This window comes from Camarhynchus parvulus, chromosome 10 (assembly GCF_901933205.1).
Source record: "Camarhynchus parvulus chromosome 10, STF_HiC, whole genome shotgun sequence".
Taxonomy (NCBI): domain Eukaryota; kingdom Metazoa; phylum Chordata; class Aves; order Passeriformes; family Thraupidae; genus Camarhynchus; species Camarhynchus parvulus.
In genome coordinates this window covers 2235329-2257945 of record NC_044580.1, presented here as the reverse complement: position 1 = coordinate 2257945, position 22617 = coordinate 2235329, and the positions used below count along the sequence as shown (strand labels likewise).

The following is a 22617-nucleotide window of genomic DNA, read 5'->3' as shown; positions in this document are numbered from 1 at the left end:
TAAAAATAAAGGCAGAGGCACCAATAATAATGAATCTGATTATTATTAAAAGATGCATCCTATTAGGATTTTTTCCTTTTTATCTTCAATTCTGCCATCAAAATGACCTGTGATAGAGAAGTAAAAAGGCAGCTGGATCAGTAGGACTTTGGAGTAAGGTGCATGGTCCAATATCTATTTAGACAGTGAGTCACAAGTCCTCAAATGTGATTAAAATTATGATTTTTAAACTCTACTTTCATTTTGATACTCTAAAATAATTTCTGCATAAGACTTCTTGAAGTATTCCAGTTGCAAATATGTCTCAGAGGGGATAACCTTTATAGGAGAGCAAGGGTTAGAACTATTTTGGTGGAAAATGAAAAGCTTTTTTGGCCTCAGCTTGAATTTCAGGGCAGATCCTCACATTTCCTGCAGAGGGTGGTGGTTCTGCTGGTGCTGGAGCTGTGACTTTGTATAACTGGAGGTCTCTTTGTTATCTCATGTAGCACTGGCCATTAATAGTGGGACATATGGAAGAGCAGAGCCCAGGGAAGCAGGAAAGGGAGGTTTTACTGCTTTTTCTGTGTAATTAATGTGTTGTACCACCATTTCTTTCCAGCAACTGAATACTAAATATTAATTGATGCAAATTGTGTGACACTTTGATGGGTGGGATGTTCCACACGCCCCAGCCACATGCACTGGGAACCCCAAAACACCCCAGACCCCAAAGTGTGGGAAGCAGGAGAATCTGCCCTTCTGCCCCATGCAGGTGAGACCCCACCTGCAGAGCTGCCTCCAGCCATGGGATCCAGCATCAGAAAGATGCAGAGCTCCTGGAGAGAGTCCAGAGGAGGCCATGGAGATGCTCTGAGGGTGGAGCCCCTCTGCTCTGGAGCCAGGCTGGGACAGCTGGGGGTGCTCACCTGGACCAGAGAAGGCTCCAGGGAGAGCTCAGAGCCCCTGGCAGGGCCTGAAGGGGCTCCAGGAGAGCTGGAGAGGGACTGGGGACAAGGGATGGAGGGACAGGACACAGGGAATGGCTTCCACTGCCAGAGGGCAGGGATGGATGGGATACTGGGGAGGAATTGCTCCCTATATGTCACTCTAGGACACGAAATAACACAACATGGACACATACTGTTCTCAAGATAAAAAGGGAAGTTTATTTTCTGACTCTAACATTTATAGATTTCCAAAAGTGACAGTGGATTGGAGGGTGAAAGTGCCACCTCTCCAATGACACTGGACAAACCAACAGTCCATCCAATTTCTCCTCCTCCATAAAAGAATGCAAAACAATAAGTTATTTACAGAAAGTGCGTGAGAAAGTTCATTACAAGAATGTAAACATCAGAAGGCTTAGAAAATCTTAAAAAATCAGGGTGACACCTGTGAGGGTGGTGAGGCCTTGGCACAGGTTGTCCAGAGAAGCTGTGGCTGCCCCATCCCTGCAAGTGTTCCAGGCCAGGTTGGATGAACTTGGAGCAAGCTGAGCCAGTGGAAGGTGTTGCTGCCCATGGCAGGGGGTGGAACAAGAAGAGCTTTAAGATCTCTTCCAGCCCAAACTGTGCTTTGATTTAGAAGCAATCCAGGAAAAGGAAAGGGGGAGTCCACACACACTGGATGTCCTTGGCAGGCTTGGAATCCTGCACAGCCACCCCATGTCCGAACAAATGTCTGGTGCATCTGAAATTGGGAAATGCTCTGTGGTTCACTTTGTTTCAGGTTGTTCCAGAGGTTCTTTATCCTTTTTTTGGAATCACAGAAAGCACTGATGGAATATTTACAGGAGAGATGTCCGTTTTGATAAATGGTGTATCAGTTTCCACAAAACCCCTTGGATTTTGTCTTTTATTTTTGCTTGCACCAAATCATCATTATGTCATCCGTGGGTTGTTTTTTTTTTTTTTTTAGGAGGAATATAGAGCAGAAGGAATTAGCTGGCACAACATTGACTACATAGACAACTCCAGCTGCATCAACCTGATCAGCAAGAAGCCAACAGGGCTGCTCCATCTGCTGGATGAGGAAAGCAAGTGAGTAGGAAAATGCTGGCTTTGGAAATGAGATTTGTTTTTCAGTTAAAATATGTTTATCCTTCAGTTTTCTGAAAAAAACCCAACTTCCCAGAAAGGTGCTAATAGCTCGCTGGGCTGATTGGTGTTTCTAGTGTTGTTTTTGAGGTGGCAACACACAGAGTGGAGAATCAGCCAGCTGAGCTAAAAGCCTTAAAAAATAATAATTAAAATTCCTTTCAAGAATTTCTTCCATTAAAGGCAAGGGAAAAGGCTTCCTTTGCTTCTCTCTTCATTTCTTTCCCTGTCTCTTGGGGTGTGACAATGTGAAGGTGCTGAACCCAAGTACATGAGTTCAAGCAGGATGTGTAGGTGCTGTTATTGAGATATAAGGTGGATTTATCAATTTACTGATAAAAATTGAACCAGAGTGAAGTGAGGGCAATTGTCCATAGGGGCTGCATTTCCACAGGGTTTCATAGGCATCAAGGACTTAGCTCAGATTTGCATCCTTGATTGCATCCATCTGTCTCAGGAGAAGTTCTTGGGGGAACGTGTGGCTTCTGGGGCTGCCTTGGTGTGGAAACTTTGGAGCAGAACAGTTCTCCCATTGGATGCTTGTGCCAGTTTCTTCCATGTAAAAGGCAGGGAAAGTCCAGGTAGTTTTTGCTGAGGTCACCTCAGATCCACGTGGCCAGGGGCACGAGGTCTTCTCCCACCATTTACCTTGCAGGTTACTCCCCCACTTCTTGTCTCGTTGACAAGAGACCAACAGTGATGCTTTCCCAGTCATATTGTACTGGGATAAAACAACTTAAATGGGGTAAAGTTGTGAAATTCATCCCCATGCTGCAGATTGCCATGAAGTTTGAGGATGGAGGGTTGGCTTTCTCTTACCAAGAGGCTCTGCTGAAGCAGACACACAAGTGGAAGCTCAGAAGGTCTCTGTTTTCCCTTTCATGGACATGAAAAGAAGTGGAAAAGTTTTCCTGTTAGGTTTGCAGCTTCTTCCTTTCAATTCTCTCCACTCAGTTTTCCTCAAGCCACAAACCAGACGCTGCTGGACAAATTCAAGCGTCAACATGAAGGGAGCTCCTACATTGAATTCCCAGCAGTGATGGAGCCAGCTTTCATCATCAAACACTACGCGGGCAAAGTGAAGTACGGAGTCAAGGTCTGTCACCCAGCTGTTCCCCAGCAGTTGCTTTCATTTAAATCTGGGATTGGGAAGGAAAGCCCCAGAGGCTCCACAGAGATGTTTGGAGAGGACTTGGCCCAAGAAGATGGGAGGGTCAGGAGTGAAGTGTTTGGGGAAATGGAAAGGTAGTAGGGACAGGGTCTTCTTGTTCTCCTTCACGTGGGCATTTCGGGAAGAATTTAGGGAAGTGCAGTGAGTTCAGTGCTACACCCCAACAATGAGTTGAAATTGGGTGGCCTTTCTGGACTTGGTTTGTGTAGAAAACCCAGTGTTTTCCTCATCATTAACCACTTTTAATACAGGTTATGTGTGCTTAGGTCTCCACATCCCACTGTTACATGTGCTTTCTGGAATCCTATGTGAATTATTCCAAAGTTGACCCCATTTCCATTCATGCCAGTTATTAGCAGAAGGAATTCTGGTGTGAGAAATAGCCTTGGGATTTGCAACTGCAAATCTCTCATCCTGTTTCTGATGCAACAAATGCACATGATTAGCATCAGAGATGATGATCATAAAGATCTGGTATGGGATCAGGAGAGAAAAAAGAAACAGGATTCAATAATTGTGCTGGCCCAGAGATATCCTTGAAGATCCTACCTGTAGTATCATGTGGGTGTTGTTTATTTTCCTCTTTCCTCCTCCTTCCCTAGGATTTCCGGGAGAAGAACACGGATCACATGCGGCCGGACATCGTGGCGCTGCTGCGGAGCAGCCGGAACGCCTTTATCTGTGGGATGATCGGGATTGATCCCGTGGCTGTGTTCCGCTGGGCCGTCCTGAGGGCCTTCTTCAGGGCCATGGTCGCCTTCAGGGAGGCTGGGAAACGATACGTGGAGAAGAAAACTGGTATGTGTGCCCATCACCTGGGCCTGGAGCCTGGTTTTCACCAGCAATTTGGGTCTAATGTTTTAGTACCCTAAGTAGCCTGACTCATCAAACCTAGTTTTGAACCTATTAGAAAATGTGCTGAATTAACAGGTAGATTTTTTGCAGAAGTCACATTTAAAGGTACATTTGGATTTTAACGTCTCATAAGGAAATATTTTCATTTTACTGCTTTAATTTTTCATTTTTGTAGGATGCATGGATAGAAAAACACAAGTCATTCAAACAGAGATATACAAATTATCCAGCAAAAAAGGCGAATTATTTTTGTAATAATTCTTGAACTGTTAGTTACATCTGAAAACAAAAAAAGGCAATCAATCTTCCTATGATTTTCCAAGCTGTTCACCCTTTCAGCTGCAGGAGACCATGTCTCTTGTCTAGCAAAATTCATGGCTTTGCAGTCATCCAGAACCACGGATCACAGGGGCATTAAATTAAAGGAAAGTGATGGTGCATCATCATGCTGTGGCAGGCAAGACCTGGCTGTGCTTTTAGACCATTTCTCGGCGTAAAGCAATTTCAGGAAGACGGGTACAAGCTATTACTGTTCATTTCTGGGCACAAGAGGGCTTGAAATCCGTGATGGAATTAGAGCCTCAGCAGGGAAAATGTCAACTGGGTTAAAATTAAAGGCAGAGCTGCACCATGAATTACTTTGTAATCAGTGAGGTTTGCATCGTGGAGAGTGAGGGAGCCTGGGACAAGGAGCATAGGGAGGCAACTGTTCAAGCAGAAAGAATCAGTTTTTGGGAGCAAATCCCAGGAAGAGCAGCAGGCAAAAAAATCAACTTTCAGGTCTTGAGGTTCTTCCTCTGACACCTCCTGAATGTGGTGTAAGAGAAGAGCTGATTCTCATGAGCCTGGGTCTGTCTGGCACATCAAGGCAACATTTTTGGACAGAGTAAGCAAAGAGGGAGATGGCAGAGATGTTTGTCTTTGGGAGAAAGGCCACTCCAAAGAGGTGGCTTCCAAAATCCATCTTTGCATTTTCATCTTGCTTAAACCCCAGGCTGAACTCAAAGGAGATAATCCAGAATATTAAAAAAATCATTCAATCTCAGGAAGTAAGAGCTGATTTCAAGCCCTGCTTAGCTTTCTGTGTCTCTGGCAGCTGGTCCTGCACACTGCTGTGCTCATCTCCTTGCTCCTGCTTTTCAGGCCAGAGTTTGTAGCAGTAACTGGCTTATGTCTCTCTTTCTATATATATCTGTATCAATATATAGATATGATTATAGATACAGATATATATGTAACCAGGAGGTCTTGAGACAATTCTGAGACTCAATTCTTGTATCACCTTCTCTTTCCATACCAAAATTAACTAATACATGGTGATGGCTGAATTTCTAAACCTTCTCATGGTGCTGCTCAAATATCTGTCCATGTCCTTTAGCCTGTATTCAAATGGAATTGTGCTTTGTACCCTCTGGGCTTTGAGTCAAAGAAAAAACAAACCCCTCTGAAAGCTGGATGAGGTTTATCTTGAACTTATGAACAATCCTCAGATTATTTATACCCTAAATTTTTATGTGCATCAAGTTGGGAAAAAGTCATGAGAAAGTCTCCATTATACAGGCAACACTACTAGGAGGTGATTACCTAAATCTAAATTCCATACTGAGGTACACCTTATCTGTGGGAAAAACTTAACCTACAAGCAGTGGCAGAGCTGGGATCACTGTCCTTGCCCTCTTTGGAGAGCTTCCCACCATGTCCAAGCATGACCATCCAGGTTGGACAGGCCTTGGAGCAACCCTTAGTGTAAGGTGTCCCTGCCCTTGGCAGGAGGTGGGACTGGATGATTTTTAAGGTCCCTTCCAACTCAAAACTGTTCTGGGATTCTGAATTTGCCTAGGTCACACTTATCAAGGTGAGATCCGTAGCAGGGTTTAATTGTGTTTTTGCTGGTGTGACCTTACACCCATCCCCTGTTCCATTGTCCTCCTCCAAAACCCTGTCACCAGAGCAGGTGGCTGTGGAAGGGGCAGACGTAGGCAGAAGGCTCAGCCAGTGTCCGGACAGCGTGATGGGCTGGTGTAACATGATACATCCACTGCCAGGTGCTGCAATTCCCTTCCCTTGTCCAAAATAATGCAGAAAACCCCCAAATTGATGCTTTGCCTCTATGGCAGAAAACATTTGTGAGTTATCAAAGTATCACTAAAATTCTCCCATCTTGATAGATAGAAACAAAGAACCAAAGGCAGCACATGTTTGATGTTTATTTTGTTTTTTATCAAACCTTGATGGCTTTAATTAGCCTGATCTGAGCATCTGCCTGCCCACAGATGTGGAGCTGCTGACAAAATGATGATAGAGTAAGAAAAGGCTCTTACACAGTCATCCACATGTACACACTTAATATTTGTAGTGATATTTTTTCAAGACGTGCTGCCTGTTCTTGGTTTCTGAGGTCCTTTCCCATCCATCAGGCAGGTGAAGTGAGGGAGCAGGGAAATATCCAAAACTTGCTTCTTTTAATTAAAGGCTCTTTGCATTCTTTGTCTGAACCTCAGCTGGATCTCTCATGCTTTTATGCTTGCAATACCCAACAGGGTTTTTCCAGAAAAATCCCTGGCTGATGTCTAAGCAGCTCTACAAAATTTTGCTCTGCTTCCTTTCCACATCATCCTTTTGGTTGTCTCCTCCGTGCCAAGCAGATGCTTCTGGAAGGATAATCAGCTTTTTTTTTTTCTTGCTGGCTTTGGGGACTCTTCTTTTATTGTGCTCCTGATGCCCTCCTAGTGCAGCTTTTGGTGATTGTGTGATTGTCCTCTTCAACTTGAAGGTGAAGAGCAGCAAAGTGGTGGCACTGTGAATTTTCTTTGGTACCTTTGTGTTTCTGCCTGAGTGATGCTTCTTAGGGTGCTGCCAGCGCTGCTTGAATGAAAGATGCCAGGATCAGGCGAGCTGCACTTAAGCTGAAGGGTGGAACTCTTCAATAATTTGATTTTTAATTCTTTTTATTACTAAGTTTATCAAAGAGGATTGAAATGGTCCAATAGAACTGCGTGTTAGAACTGGATTTGTTTGTGAACTTGGATTAAAGGAACACTGTCAAGCTTTTAAGGAAAGAAAATTGGCTGATTGGCTTTTTTGCTGTCCTCAATACTCATTTATTATGCAAAACTCTCTAATTCATAGCAAAAACTTAATGGAAAAAATGGTGCTATTCATACAAACTTGGTTTTGCTGCACCTAAATCCTTGCTCTGATGAAGGTTTTGTGGCCTTGAAGCTGTGCCTGTCCTTGATGGGCTCTGCAGTTGGATTTAGCCAACAAGGGTTGCTCCTTGGTAATTCCTGCTTAAAAATAATCCCACTGGCTTCTGCAGATTTATTCCTGAAGCTGATCACCAAAAAACCACTGTCCTCAAAATAATCAATAAAAAGGCTGCATTTGCCAAATAAAGGTGAAAGCAACCAAAAGCTTGGTGTTTGAGGTCTCGCTGGTGTTAAGGTGAGGAGGACACCCCTTGACAGTGTTCCTGTGGAAAATTCAGATCAGTCCTTTCCCGTGGTTTGATGTGTTGATATGAAATGCTCCCGTAGATGCTGGCACAAAGTGACTCCACGGTGACCTCCCCAAGCCTCACTGGGAGTGTGGCACCTCCTGGACTTGGCCAACGATGACAGAGAGACGCTGTGTTGGCACATTGTCACCGGTGTCACCTCTCCTCCACCCTGTGCTCACAGCTGGGCCATCACAAGGCCTCTTGGCCACGCATCGATGGCTTCTTCCAACTCAAACCTATCCTGCCAAACTCCAGACTCTGTGTTCTCTGCCCTCAGGGAATATGCAAATGGTGCTCAATGCAAATAATTCACATTTTTCTTTTAAATCACCAAAATCTGAGCAAAATGTAGCACTGGGATGCACAATGAGAATTCCAGGTGGTTGTGTCATGGAGCATCTGGACAGGGATTTGCTGGTAACACTGGGTGGAGGCACAGAAGGGATTTTAAAAATAAGTTAATAAAAGTAAAGATTTATCTAATAATCCTCTTTTTGCCCAAATAGTCTTGGAGTGATTATTAAGTGTTTATGCTCTGTCTAATGAAGATTATAATTAGGACTGGGATGTGGTCCAGCCCATTGCTTCCGTGCCACAGTGAGGAGGAAACCACAGTTAAATTGTGTCAAGCACAAAAACCTGTGACCCTCGAGCTCCTTTGGGCTTGTTCCTTCCCCTCTCCTGACTTCTGCTTCTAAAATCTTTCTCTTCTCTCCATTTTTTTTGTTTGTTTTTATTTTGCTTCCCAAGGGCATGATGATGCAGTGCCATGTGCGGTTTTGAAAAGTGTGGATAGTTTTAGCTTTCTCCACCACCCAGTTCATCAGAGGAGCTTAGAGATCCTGCAGAGGTGCAAGGAGGAGAAGTACAGTAAGGCTCCACCACTCACCCTCCCCTCTGATACCACACTCACACGTCCAGAAATGGAAACCAGGTGCATTCCATGTAGAAAGGATAAAAAACCAGTGCCTGAGGAGCCCTCCATGATCAAACCAGGTGCCTCAGAGCAGTTTTGAACCTGTTGGGAAATGATTAGGCAGAGTTGGAAGAGTCAAGTTAAAAGCAAACCCATATCTCTTGAGATCTTGCAAAAATTGTTTTATTGGCAATTTTCCCAATTACTCACTGACATTAATAAAGAATATTCCTGATACAAAGCTGGTACAGCTGGAATTCAACTTAATTTGGATTTCACTGGACTTCAAAAATACCTTTAGCTTGTGAAAATATTGTCTCTCAGGGCTTTTACTTAAAACAGAGGCATTGTCAATGTTATTTTATGGAATGATGCACTTGGTCTCCATTTCTTCATCTTCACTCCTCTGTCATGTAATAAACTCATCCTGCATGACAACATGGACACTCTTACCTGCACTACTCTATTTTATTTTTATATTTAAATAGATATTTGGTGCTCTCGTGTTTAGATGTATTATTTTCCTACCATCATTCTCTTCATTCATGTTGCCTGTTAAAGCTGACAGAAATAGAGCTGCTCTGCATGGGCAAAGCCTCAGCCCAACTTGCTTAAACTTATTGAAATTTAGGTGTAAATGGAAATCACCTTTTTTTCTGTAGATCTGAGCACGGTAAGTACAGTAGATGCATGTTAAATCTTCATAAATATGGTTTTCCTGTTAGAAACCTTCTGTCAGATATCTCTGCTTCCTGCAGCGTGTGGGGTTGGGCAAACAGTGGTGGTTTAGGTCTTAATTTAGGCTTTCATTCCTAATTTAACTACATTATTTTCCTCTACAAGTTCCCAACACTGCTGTAAGAAAAGATAAAGGGCTGATACTAAATTTTACTTGATTTTTGATTTTATTATCAAATAAAATGTGTGCCAAATGACCTTACTGATACTACTAAGAAACTATTGAAAAGGAAGATAATTATCAGCAGAGTAATTTTACTTGCAATTAATGAATCAATTTCATTTTTAAGTTGGCTCAGAAGTATGGGAGATTTTGGGGAGTTTAGTTTGCATTTCCTTAGGTGAGAAAAGGGAAATTCATACAACTCAAGAGATACTTCAAGCTTTAATTTAATGGGAAGCAGGAAGCTGAGCTCACTGTTGAGCTCAACACCTCAAAACCTCACTAATATAGATGAGTCCACACAATTTGGGATCTCTTGGGATAAATCCAACGAGTGGGTCTAAGGAGAACATTGCCAGTTTGTGAATTGGCATCTGACCAGGCAAACAAGTAATTCTTGTTCTGCATTCAGAGATCCTTCCCATCTCCCCACGGGATGTGCTCCTGCTTCCCCAGGCTCCCAGCCTTGGCAAGGAGCATGTGGAATGTTCTGGTTCAGAATCCATCAGGTTTTGGGCCCCACAGGCGAGCCTGGCCCCGGGGACTCGGCTTTTCCCACAAGTCAGATGAGGTTTTACCTCATCATCATCCTTGAGACAGGAACCAAGGTCATCCCCTTGGTTTGAACTGTGCAGTTAGCTCTGAACAAAGAGAGAAAACAAATGGGTTTGATGAGTTTATTGAGATTCCCTGTAGGTCCCTTGGTATTCAGCTTCTGGAGCCAACTGGTCTCCCTTCCCTTACCATCACCTGCTTCCCTAATACCACCAGTTCCTCCAGAGCAAGGCACTGGGTTTAGACACCTCTGAATCAACACTGGAGGTCTGCTGGTTGGTATTCATCCATAGGGCTTATCCAAAACTCTTCTCAACAAGGGCAAAGACCTGTTAGGTAAATCAGTCCATTTTTCCAAGACACTCCTGCTGAAGGAAAGGGAATATGCTTCAAAAATCAGAATAATTTTCTGCCTGAAGTGTAAACCAGATCAGGCTGTGTCTGAGCCTGACAGAAGGGTAGGAAGGCAGATTTTGCTCCAAAAAGAAGGGTAGGCATTAAAAAAATCTTGGAAATACCAGGGAAATTCCATTTTTCATGGACTCGTTTAGGCAAGTAAAGCCTTCTGGGCCTTAATGGTGGAGTATCCAGGCATATTAAAATATATTAATTTAATCTATTTTAAAAATAGATCCAGCTAGACATTAGGTGCTTTCTTAGTCTAAAACTAACTACACAAAGTGCTACTGCAACATTTTAAGCAGATTCATGGTTATTCCCATTTTTCCCTATTTACAGTTGGGTTTCTGTGCTCTAAATCAGGACTTTGAACACAGAAATGCCAGTCTTGAAAGAGGTACAAGAACACTCCTAGGACAAGAAATGTAACCCAAAAATGGCTAAAATGGCAAAAAGAGGGATTGAAAAGAGTTTTGAGCTTGGGTATTGTTAAGTGCTCAGATGCATTACCTGCCTTGGTTTCCAAAAACCTCCAGTGCTGGAGATGCCAGACCTCCTCAGCAGGAGTGATTTGGTTGGTCCTGCCTTGGAGCACAGGCAGAGTTCAAGGACGACCTGGAACAGCACACCCTCAGGTTTTCTTTTGTTGACATTTCCAGAATATTTGGGCACCTTTAGATGCAAAAACTTAACCCAAGTGGACCATCAGTCTTTTCAGGGATCTCCTGCCCAATTCAAGATGAACAGATTCTCCTGCTCAGCTTCAAGATGAGCAGTTACCACACCTTAACAGGGCAAGGAGGGTGGGAAATGTCCTGTTAAAGGGATGTCTTTGGTAGGAATTCATCTTCTCCTCAGGAATTCCAGGCTCAGAACAGCAGGACGGGCTCAGGTCTCAGTATATTTGCTTTGTGTTCATCTTCCAGGATAAAAAATCACCAGGACACCTCTTAACTTGGGCTGCATGAAATAGTGGAATTATAAATATTGGGAGGAGGGGATATGCCATTGCTACAAACCATAGTTTAGATTTTTTTCTTTTTAGAAAGCTTTTTTTCCCCACTGTAGATGTCTCAGAGTAGAATAAAACATATTTCCCATGCTGAGGTGAGAGCTGTGATTTTTCCTGTCTCACAGCAGTGATTTTGAGACAGTTGTAAAATTGCTCAGCTGTTTTCATGTCAAACTCCACATTATCAGATCTTTATATTTTTGTGGTTTGGTGACTTGAAGTGTTTTGTTGTCTACAATAATTGTCTCCTGTCTTCCTAAGTGCTTGGTTACAAAACATTTCCACTTCAGGGCAGATAACAGCTGCTACTGTTACCATGTGTGGCAGCTTCCTTGGCTGAATACAAAATCTGAATACAGATACTTTATTTAATATATTGTTCTACTAGTTATATTTTATTACAAATAAATTATTCCAGGTATCAAAGGATATAGGCTCAATAGGCAATCAAGCCTTTATAAAATAGTATAGAAGTGTCTATAACAGTATAAGAAGTGGAAAGGAATAAATGAAATATATTTCATATTGAAAAAGCATATTTACTTCAAAATTGGGGAGGGAAGCACATTTGCTTCAAAATTGATTGATTTTTACAGATTTTATGTACATTTTTAAATCCTTCCTTGACGTTTCTGACCATTTAAGCAGCTACTGAATGAAACTCAGGTCTACACTTGAGATACAGATCTGTGCCTCTTCTGCAAAGCCTTCTCCATCCCTATTCCAGAATTAACTTGCTTGTGAAGCCAAAGTCTTCATTCCAAGGCATTCATTTATTCCTTAGACACTTCTTCTCTCCCTCCCTCCAAATAGATGGACACGTGCAGCAAGTAGGAAATGCTATAAAAAGTAGGAAATGCTATAAAGTTGTAAATGCTATAAAGCATTTCCTACCTGCTGCACGTGTCCATCTATTTGGAGGGAGGGAGAGAACAAGTGCCTAAGGAATAAATTACCTTTTTTCCAAGCATTCTAATTATGTCCAGGTGTTTTGCCCATGCAGCTGGGTTATCCCATGCACAGTGGAAAGCTTGGGAATCTCTCGAACATGGAGAACGTGAGTGGCTGCTCCCATCATCTCCTTCCCTCACCCCGTTTGCTAGCTGGGACAGCATGTCCCTAAAACACCCTCTGTGTGTGTGGGAGAGGAATGAGAGGCTGGAGCAAGCAGTGTTACTCACGAGGGTGATGACTCTGGCAGGGAGGTGGCACCGGGGAGCGATGGCATCCCTGGCACCCGGCTGTGCCCGGCATGTGCCAGGACACGTCGGCGCTGCTCCGCGCCAGAGTCAGGCCTCAGCTATGGCTCTGCTAATTGTTTCTGGGGATGGCTCTGCTAATTGTCTCTGGGGATGGCTCTGCTAATTGTCTCTTGGGTATGAGCCAGCTGGAAACATCTTCCTCATGTGCTGCTTCAGGTATCACTCGGAAGAGCCCGCGGACGCCGCTCTCAGACCTGCAGGGAGTCAACACCATCAACGAGAAGAGCCCACGGTAAGGATCCTGCTTTTACCTTGGTCTGGGATGGGAGAGCACTGTCTGTACCTGAAAATGACTGTATTGACATGTTTTCCATCTCACCTATCAGTCTTCTCTTCTCTTCTTTCTCTGCTGTGTGATCAGATCTAAACACTTTCCTGACTAAACAGCAGGCAGGAAAAGCAGCTTCCCTGTGTCAAAGGCAGCAGTTGTTGGGGATGGGTGTATGAGGGGATAAGAAGCTTAAAAAAATGAATGAATGTGCCAATATCAAGGAAATAGTCATTCAAGGAGGACAGGTTTGGGTGCAGAACTGCATACGGCATGTGGCGGCTCTGGGCACCCTGGAATGTAGAAAACCTGGAAGTGATGGAGTTTGAGATGGTACTTTGCCAAATGCTTGCTTGTTTTCAGGAGGTAAAAAAGCACATTCGCTTCAAAATTGATTGATTTTTACAGATTTTAGGTACATTTTTATTTTTATATCCCTCCTTGAAGTTTCCGACCATTTAAGCAGCTACTGAATGAAACTCAGGTCTACACTTGAGATACAAATCTGGGCCTCTTCTGCAAAGCCTTCTCCATCCCCACTCCAGAGTTTACTTGCTTGTGAAGCCAAAGTCTTCATTTCCAAGGCATGTCTGGGCACTGATCCTTTTCCCAGCTACTCTTGTGCTATCCCTCCTCTCATCCCAGGAGGTCTGATTTTCCCAATACCCCTCTAAAGGCATACAGTGCCTCTCTGCTTCCGTCTGAGCAGGTGTGTGCTGGGGAAGGAAGTGATAAGAGCACCCTCAGCTCCTACAACCACTGCTTGGAGCTGCAGATATCCAGGTGTGTCTTTCTGGCTGCTCTGACGTTAATGAGAAGCCCAGAACAAGTCAAGAGGAGTCTAAATCTGTCTCCTGAAATGGGCCCATTAAATCAGTCCTTGCGTCGCAGTGCAATTCCCTTCCATACAAAATTAAATATCCCTCAAGGATATTACAAAGGCTCGTTTTTAATGGCTTTAATGCCAAATGGCCACAACAAAAATTAGATACACATAGTTCCTTTTTTTTTCTAGGGGAAGAAAAGTGCCTTCTTCTACCTGGTTTTGTTCACCATGTGCTCTCTGAGTGCCATCAAGAATAGAATGTCCTTGTTCCTCTGAATTCCTCCCCTTTGAGAGAGGCAGTGGCACCCTACTGAAGGAGATCTGAATGTTCTCACATCATTACACATCCATTTCAGTGATTAGAGAGCATGGAATTTACTTAAAATGGTGGGATTGAATTCATAAATTTGTGCCACTTCTCAAATTTGAGCAGAAATCCAGGTGGTACAAGCAATGCCACTCTGTCCTGGGAAGGTGATGCAACCCTGGCTGTCCTCACCTCAGTCTTTGCCACCCTCCTTTCCTTTCTCATAATGCTGCAGCTGCTGATGGGTTGGGTTGTGATGACAGCCAGTCCTTGGTAACACTCAGAGCAGGGAAGGTTGGTGTCTCCAGAGGTGACGTTCCCTGTTCCCAGCACCTCTGATTGTGCAAGTTTCCCTCAAGATAACGTAACGTGAAACTTTGTCCCTTTGGAGATCTTCCCTTGGAGATAAGAGGATTCCTGCAGTTTCTCTATCCAACCTTTGGTGCCTTTGGAGCATCTGTAAACTGGGACAGGGCTTTTCTTGGCTGCCCAGCTCCAGCTTTGGAGGCACTCTAGTGTGGGAGCTGGGGCTGCCAACATTTTCATAGCCCAAAATATTTTCATTATCTCAGCAAAGGGACATTGTAAAGGCAGGGAAACTCCTCCTGACCCAAACAAGGAGGAGGATGTGTTTATTTAGTGTGGAGTTCGTATGTGGTCAGCTCTGGTTATGTGGCTTAGCCCCTACCAGCACAGCAACAAATCAGCCTAAACAGCCAGAATTGAGGAACTCTGTTTTTCTTCCTCATCCTCAGCAGCTGTGTCCTACCAGCAGCCTCAATTTCAGCCTTTATTTGTAGAAAAAAAAGTCATCCTAACTCCTGTGATACCTCAATAGCATGGTCTGTGATCTTCCCTTGGACATCATCAGTAGTGGGTCCCCAAATGTCACCTTTGCCCCTTCCTTCTGGAAGTACAAACCAGGTGTCTCATAAGATCCCCAAGGTCCAGCCTGTACTTTCAGAGCAGGCTGGTGATTCTGATCCCTTTCATTGGAGCTGCTTTTGATCTGGAGAGTGGTGTCACCCTTGATGAATGTTGGTGTTTCAGGTAAATACCAATCTTGCACTTGTTGGGCAAGAGGAGGTGAGCACAGGAGTGCAGGTGACACTCTGGAAGAGAGATTGGCATTAGCAGGTTCCCAGCAGATGGACTGGCAGGCCATTTACAGCTCCAAATTAAACAGGAATTGCTTTCAAAGCCATCTCACGATCATGTGGTCTTTGATAAGCCTGGTTGTGCATCCAACCTACAGGATAGCCCGGGGCCTGTTTCTAAAAGCAAGTTTGAGGCATGACATCACTCAGGAAGTCACTGTGGAGGGTTTAGGGAGCCAAGTGCTCTCCTCTGATCTCGGAAAAAAAGTGGATGGCTGGTTTGCACATGCTGGGTGGGAAACCAGGCTTCAGCAGAGCGTTCCAAGTGCCTTCCCCAGCTGCTGAGAAATGAAGGCCAGGCCATGCCTAACCAAAACCACTTGGGCTGGTTGGGATCCTGCTGGTTTGTGCTCACTAGTGACACTTTTATGTGCAGGGCTGTCTGAGCAGGTGTTGGTCTGGAAGCAGCTGGCTGGGCTAGGTGAGGGGATTGACCCCAAAGTACCAAAAGCCTGCATCTGTTACCATGTGAACGTATCCATCCTAAAGTGTCCCTGTCATTGTATCTCTTGGTTTTTTTCAAAACCACGTGGGAATTTCTAGGATTTTCCAGAGAGATTGGTCAGGATTAATGGTGTTGTACATCCCAAAAGTGGCTGTTGAGTTTTAGTGGTTCCCATCAATTGATTTTTTTTTCCCACCTGCAGACAGGGTTGTTTTGGTGGATGGTACCTGAGATGTAAAGAGAAGAAAGGTGAACAGGAGGGATCACTTGGATATTCCAGCTTCTCACTAACCATCTGTGAATGGAATGCTTAAGAAAGCAGGTCCTGGAGCACTTAGCCAGGGGTTTTGCTTTGCTGTGATTGATCCCTCCTTATAATAGTGGTCCATGTCAGAATGCTGATTTAATAGGATCAGGAAGGAATTTAGGAAGTGCTTAGATGAGGCAGCGAGGTGACGTTGCTCTGAGGATCTGGCTCCAGGCTTTGAGCTGGCTGAACATACAGCTTTACATCCTTTAATTTTTAATTTCCATGTGGCACTTGAGATTTGCCTTTCATCCAAACCAGGACTTTAAGGCAAAGGACTGCCTTGTTGTCAGAGCTCAGAAGTGGCCGGCGCCCGAGGCCGCGTTTAAACCACCGTGTCCTTCAGCATCCTCGTGACCTGCTGCACCCTGGAGTCTCCTCCTGCTCCTTTTCCTCCTGTCTGAGATAAATTGGGGGGTGGGGGATGTGTTGCAGCCCTCACATCCTTCCTTAGATTGCTTTTATTTCGTATGATGATTTCTGCAAGGCTGATAAAAAATTTAGGATTTAAAACCCAAACAAACCACCAAAAACCCACCAAGCCAAAAGTGTTTTGGTGAGATGCTGCCCATAAGAGGCTTGATGCCCCCCAGACACCACTGGAAGGCTCCTTACTTCTGGAAATTGCTTGTCCTGATGTGTAGTCTGGTCAAGTATCAGTTTCCATCCCTCCAAGAGAGGATTTTGGTTCCTCTCCTTGTTTCCTTTAGGACTTCTGAAGCCAGGTGAGCATTTCTGGAGACCACAGCAGTTATGCTCCATGGCAGAAGGGACCAAATTGAGTGACTGATTCATAATGAGGTCTCAGAGAATGATTCTGGGTCAATCCATCATCCAGCTGGAGCTGACATCCATCTTTGTGGCAAATAACAAGTTTATTGCAAACTAGATTTGCTTTTTCTTTTCCCAATGGAATGATTGTGTGAATTTGAGGAGCCAGAGTCAGCACCAGATGTCATGGCCTTGTATCCTTCAGGCACCAAAGGTATCTAGAGGTATCTGCAGACTCCAGGTTTCTGTCTGGGAGAGCTGGAAGCTGTTTTTGTCCTGCTGTTAATTTGTTCCTTTTGTGAATATTTGATCTTTGAGAGGTGCCTTAGTAGATGATGGCTCCATGTGCTGTCTGGCACCAGGGACTCATCCCATGGGAGAGAATGAACAATGGGAAGAAAAAAGCAGCAGCTGATTTCCTACCAATGGGTTGTTTTAGGATCTGTTTTTATCATGGAACTGTGGTTTTTTATCTCTTCCTAACGGTGTCTGGTGTTCCAGGGATGCCTACGGAGTTGGCTGGAATGGCAGGATGGGGATGAGGCACAACAGGCTCGCCAGCCCCGGCACCTTCCTGGACAAAGATGGGATATTTGTCAACACCACCAACAGCAAACTGCTGGAGAGGGCCCATGGCATCCTCATGTCAGTACCCAGGAGGGGATCTGGGCTTTATTCCTGGAGCACAATGAGCAGCAAGGGTGGTTAGGGCAATGTAAATAGCCAGGATATAAAACTCTCAGGATGCCAAGCAGACTTGGAGCTGTCTCCCAGCTGGGTCAGAGCAATCCCAGTACATTTGACATGTCTGATTTAATTTGTCTCATTCGTTCAGAATGACAGACAAAGGGAAGAAAGAGAAGGAACAAACCTTCTGGTCACACCAGGCTGGAGATACAGCAGCCATGTAATGCAGTCACACTTTTAACATCTTATCAGAGTTTCCATTATAATTATCTGGGCAGGTGATTGACACTGCAGCCTCCTCAAAGGTTCAGGGAGCATCCCAAGGTGGCTGGAATGAACATGGGGTTTGGAAAGCAGGAGGCTGGTCAATCATTTTGTGATCTGGCATCTTTTCCCAAACTCCCAGCATGCCATCATTTCCAATGTAACCATTCCCATTAATTGGATACTCCCCTCTCAGTCTGCAGTGTGCAGGGGCAGCCCCATTTCAGTGCTGGCACTGGCAGCAGCTGCTCAGGGGGATGTGGAGGGGCTGGTTTCATCAACTCCTCCATTCCACAATTGCACTGTGGATTAACCTGAGCCATTTATTATCTCCCCAGGCGAAATAAGAACTTCAAAGCCAAACCCAGTCTCCCAAAGGTGAGTGAGAAGCAGCATTTTCCCCCTTGTGGTTTGTGGGTTAAGGCTGTAGCACAGTCATGTGATGCTGCTGGATATGAAGAAGACCATTGTGTCTACACCAAGACTTTGGTCAACTCAGCTCTGTTCAGGGCTCTTTAATTCATATAAACCCAGAGGATTTCAGCCCTGATTTCTGCTGGGAGAAAGAGATATGAGCACTTACATCCTCCTTGGAGCTGCTCTGTCTCATTTTTCCTCCTTCTGAGAAGGAGTATGTACATGCTGGTGAAATTTAATAACTAAATCTCTAAACTGAAACGAGCAAGTAAGTGATGCAGGAGAGCTGGTACCTGATAGACAACAACCTTGTTACTTTCCCTCTGTCTTGGCTACATTTATTATATTTTAAGAGATGCCAAGATATCTGTTGTTCTTAGAACAATGAGGCTTTTTGTGATCCTCACTGGTGCTGCATCTGTGGTCAGGAGCAGAGCACCAGGAGAGGAGCAAACATTGTTTTTATTCCTCTCTATGTCCATCTTGCACCTGGAGAGGCACTGATGCAATTAATCAATGAACTGCTCATTAACAGTGAGGAGAATCATAGAATGGTTTGTGTTGGGAAGGAATTTAAATGTCCTCCAGTTCTACCCCCTGCCATGGGCAGGGACACCTTCCACTAGACCAGGATGCTCCAAGCCCCATCCAGCCTGGCCTTGGACTCTGCCAGGGATGGGGCAGCCACAGCTGCTCTGGGCACCCTGTGCCAGGGCCTGCCCACCCTGCCAGGGAAGCCATCCCCCAGTGTTCCCTGTTGAGATTGCATCACCTAAGGAAGCCCTGTGAGGGTAAAGGAGGGATGTAGCAGATGGTGTGATGGTAACATCTGGATTTTCTATGGATTCTCTCTTTTTCCACAGCACTTGCTGGATGTGAAGTCCCTCAAGCACCTCACCAACCTGACGCTGCACGACCGCATCACCAAATCTCTGCTCCACCTCCACAAGAAGAAAAAACCACCCAGCATCAGTGCCCAGTTCCAGGTGAGCCCTTTCCTTTGATGGAGAGAGGGGAATCCCCTGCTCCAGGCACACTCCTGCCCCATCCCTGCAGCATCCAGGCCATGAATCCCACTGAGGGCCTGAGGGAACTGGGAGACATGGCAGGTGTTTAAAGGGTGCAAATAGAGAGAAATAAGAGTGAGGATGGTTATCATGGGGGATGATGTGGTGGAGCAAGGTGGGACATGAGGGTGAGCTGCAGGGGGAGATGCTGGTGCATCCCTGTACTCTGGTACCTCATATTGTGGTGCTTTCTCCCCAAAATCCAGAAACCACCAAATCCCCAAATCACATTTTTTGCAGTCTTTTTACTCTCATCCAGCATAATCTGTTCTGAGACAGAATGGGAATTTTAATAGGGGCGGAAGAGTCAGAATCCTGCCGCATTATTTCCTGGAGAGCAGGGGAGTTCAGAGGATCTTGGGTTGTCAGTCAGCAATCCCTAGGGTCGGTGCAGGGAAAATAATCCTCCAGGGACTTGGCAGTGCTGGGCTCACAGTTGGACTCAATGATCTTAAAGGTCTTTTCCAACCTGAATGTGATTGTTCTGTATGTGCAGCACGGCTTGGAAACTGCTACAAGACGTGCACAAGCAGGTGGTAATAATACAAAGCAGCTTTTCACTTAAAATCTGGGTTCTAAGCATGTCTGGGTTGGTTTTGACTTGTAATTTTGACTGCTTTGGGGCTTTTTTGGAGATGTGGTTTATATTTAGAAAATCTCTGTGTGTGGGTGTGGGTAAGATTAAATAATTAAAAATACATGCACACACATATGTGTATATATAATTTGCAGAATGCATTTTTACATTTGTAAATTTATGTATTTAGCCTTGTCTAATCTAATGGTATTCTGGTCAAAATTCACTCCTGCAGAGTTTAATTCATACTCATGGAGGGGTTGAAACAGGGATGTCTTGGAGTGAAAGGCCTTCCCAAAACCTATTTATGCTCCCAACAAAACTCTGAAAAGCCCTAGGGGGCAAAAATGGATTTTTTTTTAATATTTTCACAGCACATTCAAATCAAAGATCCCTAATCTCAGTGAGCACTTGTTAAAGAGAACAATTTTAAGGGACAAAGCAGCAGCATTGCTTTTTTAATCAAGAGCAATCTAATAAAATTGCAGTGCATGGAATTGGGTCACAGGCAGGAAACACAAATATTTCCTAACGTGGTTTTTTTTCAGAGAAACACTGCTTTGTGGCTAATACCTCAACACCAGGCTTGCAGCTGCTCCATCTCCTGTGGATTTCCACTATCCCTAGATTTAGAGTAATCTGTAGGGGAAATAGCTGTCTCAGAGTGTGCTCCAGGAGCAGGGATGGAAAATTAAACCACCCATACCTAAAACTGAAGAGTTCCCCTTTAACCCACATGCAGGTGGTACCCTGGAGACAGAGGTGGAAGGGTTGAGTACAGTACAGGTGCTGAAGGAGTGGGTGGCTGGAAAGTTTTGCTGGCAGAGGGACAAAGGAGATGGGTACAGGGTTAATCCAGCGACCTCACATGTCCTTTGTGGATTCCTGACCAGCAGATGGCAGAGGGTGCCTGGACCATCTGCCTCACACAGGATGGCATGAGGGAATGGAAATGCCCCCTCCTAAGGGTCCTGCACATCCCATTCCCACCATTTCCAGCACTGGGAGCACTCTGCTTGCTGGACTTTCAACAGAGGGGTTGTGTCCCTTGTGTCCCTCTCCCTCCCACTAACCTGTGTGGGCACAGTGGGATCCTGCAGCATTGCTGCTGATTGAAAGCCCCCAGTAGGCTTCTTTTGTGTGAAAATGAGTAATTTCAGATTTTAAGAAAGCCAGGAGTATGCCAGCAGAGATCTGCCACGTCATGGCATTCCTGCTGCTCCCTGGGACAGGAGCAGGGAGATTTGCAGTGTACATAACACAGCTGCATCACATGTGCGTGGGATCCATCCCTTGCTCCTTCCAAAATCCTGGATGGGAATGAACATTCAGGATTTTCATGTTTTTCTAAACATGAAAGGCTTCCCATAAAGATGTCTTTGAAATGATCAGAAGGAAAAAAAGGCTTCCTGTGAGCTGATCTGTGGGCAAAATGCTTCTTTGTAATACCACGCCAGTTTATTAACTCCTGTATTCTAGAATTTATAACTCTGCTTATAGTAAATGTGACAGAATATCCTTTACATGACTGAGTTTTAAACTCTATTAAAATCAGGAGTAATCAACTCTCTAGCACTTTACCAATGCCATGTTTGTAATGTGCTCAGCAGTTAGAGATACCTGAAGTATTTGTAGGACAAAGCAAAAAAATGTGGCTGAGGAGCCTGGCCAGCACTGATGGACTCAACACACTCTGGTTTTCAGCCTGGTTTTATTCCAAGAGCTTGTGATTCATCCCAAAAAGTCAAAGGTTTGCAAGGTGAAGGGATAACTCAGCATGACATCCCACTGGAGCAGCTGGCTGTAGAGTGATGCCAATGTAAATTCACTTTTTTGGGAGAGACTTTTAATGATGATGAATAAATAAGGGGAAATAAAAAAATGGAACCAGGAAACCCCTTGGTTCTCAGTGATCCTTCAGTCAGGAGCATGCCAGCAATGAAGCTCTTCTCTAGAAACAAACTGTGAAGTGTTCAGGGTTGTAGGCTTCAAAAATATTTGTGAATTCCCAATTTTCCCTTGGCAAAACTTTCCTTAAAAACAATTCATTTTTAGGCCAACAGTAAAGTTTTGACAATTAAAAATCAGGAGTAAATCCTGCCTGGAGTCACTTTTCATGAAGGAAAATCTGATTTGTGTTTAAGACCCATCAGTGGTTGTTTTGTGCCAGGTGTAAATTCTTGTCTTGGAGCTCCCATTCATGGCTGGAAGAGGCTTGTGGTGTGGAGTGGGATGGGAATTTGGGCTCCAGGGAAGCCAGAGATCTGAAAATCCAACCCAGCATTATATTTGCTTTCTTTATTGAGGGCAAAGACAAAATCAGCCAAGTTGCTTGTGCTAAAACACTCATTTGGGAGAACAATTTCCCATGTGCCTCATGTACTCCTAATTAATTCCAATTTATGTTGGTTTATGATTTAAGAATTTGGATTTTCATTATCCTCTGTGGTCTCCTCTCCCTTCCCTGTGTCTCCTCTGTTGCAGGCATCCCTCAACAAACTGATGGAGACCCTTGGCCAAGCAGAGCCCTATTTTGTCAAGTGCATCCGATCCAACGCTGAAAAGGTAAATGCCATCCTGAGAAAGCAAGATCCTGCTAGAAATCAGCCTGGGAATCTTTTTTCTGTTTTTACAGGGAGTTAGATAGGAAACAAAGCCTCAAATAGAGCTGAATTTAGAAGATTTGGGCAAGAAGCATGGATTTATCACTTGGGTGTCACTTGATAAACTGCAGTGGCTCTTCTTATATTTGTAGAAACACGTATGCAAATATAGTATTTTAATTTATGTGAAAAATATATTGGTTTTAATAAATTAATTTGACTCCTTTGAAGTTTCTGACCAGCCATAAGAGAGATTTATAGAACCAGGAATTC

General features: G+C 44.3%; 1 protein-coding gene across 13 annotated transcripts in view; it reads left to right on the top strand.

Annotated features, from left to right (window-relative positions):
- Positions 1-22617, top strand: part of MYO9A (myosin IXA) — a 173781-nt gene that overhangs the window by 123015 nt on the left and 28149 nt on the right. For 12 of the 13 annotated variants that reach the window (XM_030954924.1, XM_030954927.1, XM_030954918.1 and 9 more), the window contains 9 exons: positions 1900-2021; positions 3033-3174; positions 3852-4047; positions 8354-8473; positions 12805-12880; positions 17231-17374; positions 18019-18058; positions 18961-19083; positions 22226-22306. In XM_030954924.1, coding sequence (XP_030810784.1) covers positions 1900-2021; positions 3033-3174; positions 3852-4047; positions 8354-8473; positions 12805-12880; positions 17231-17374; positions 18019-18058; positions 18961-19083; positions 22226-22306 — 1044 coding nt within the window. The remainder of the gene's footprint in view (positions 1-1899; positions 2022-3032; positions 3175-3851; positions 4048-8353; positions 8474-12804; positions 12881-17230; positions 17375-18018; positions 18059-18960; positions 19084-22225; positions 22307-22617) is intronic. The other variant, XM_030954925.1, reaches the window with a different exon arrangement.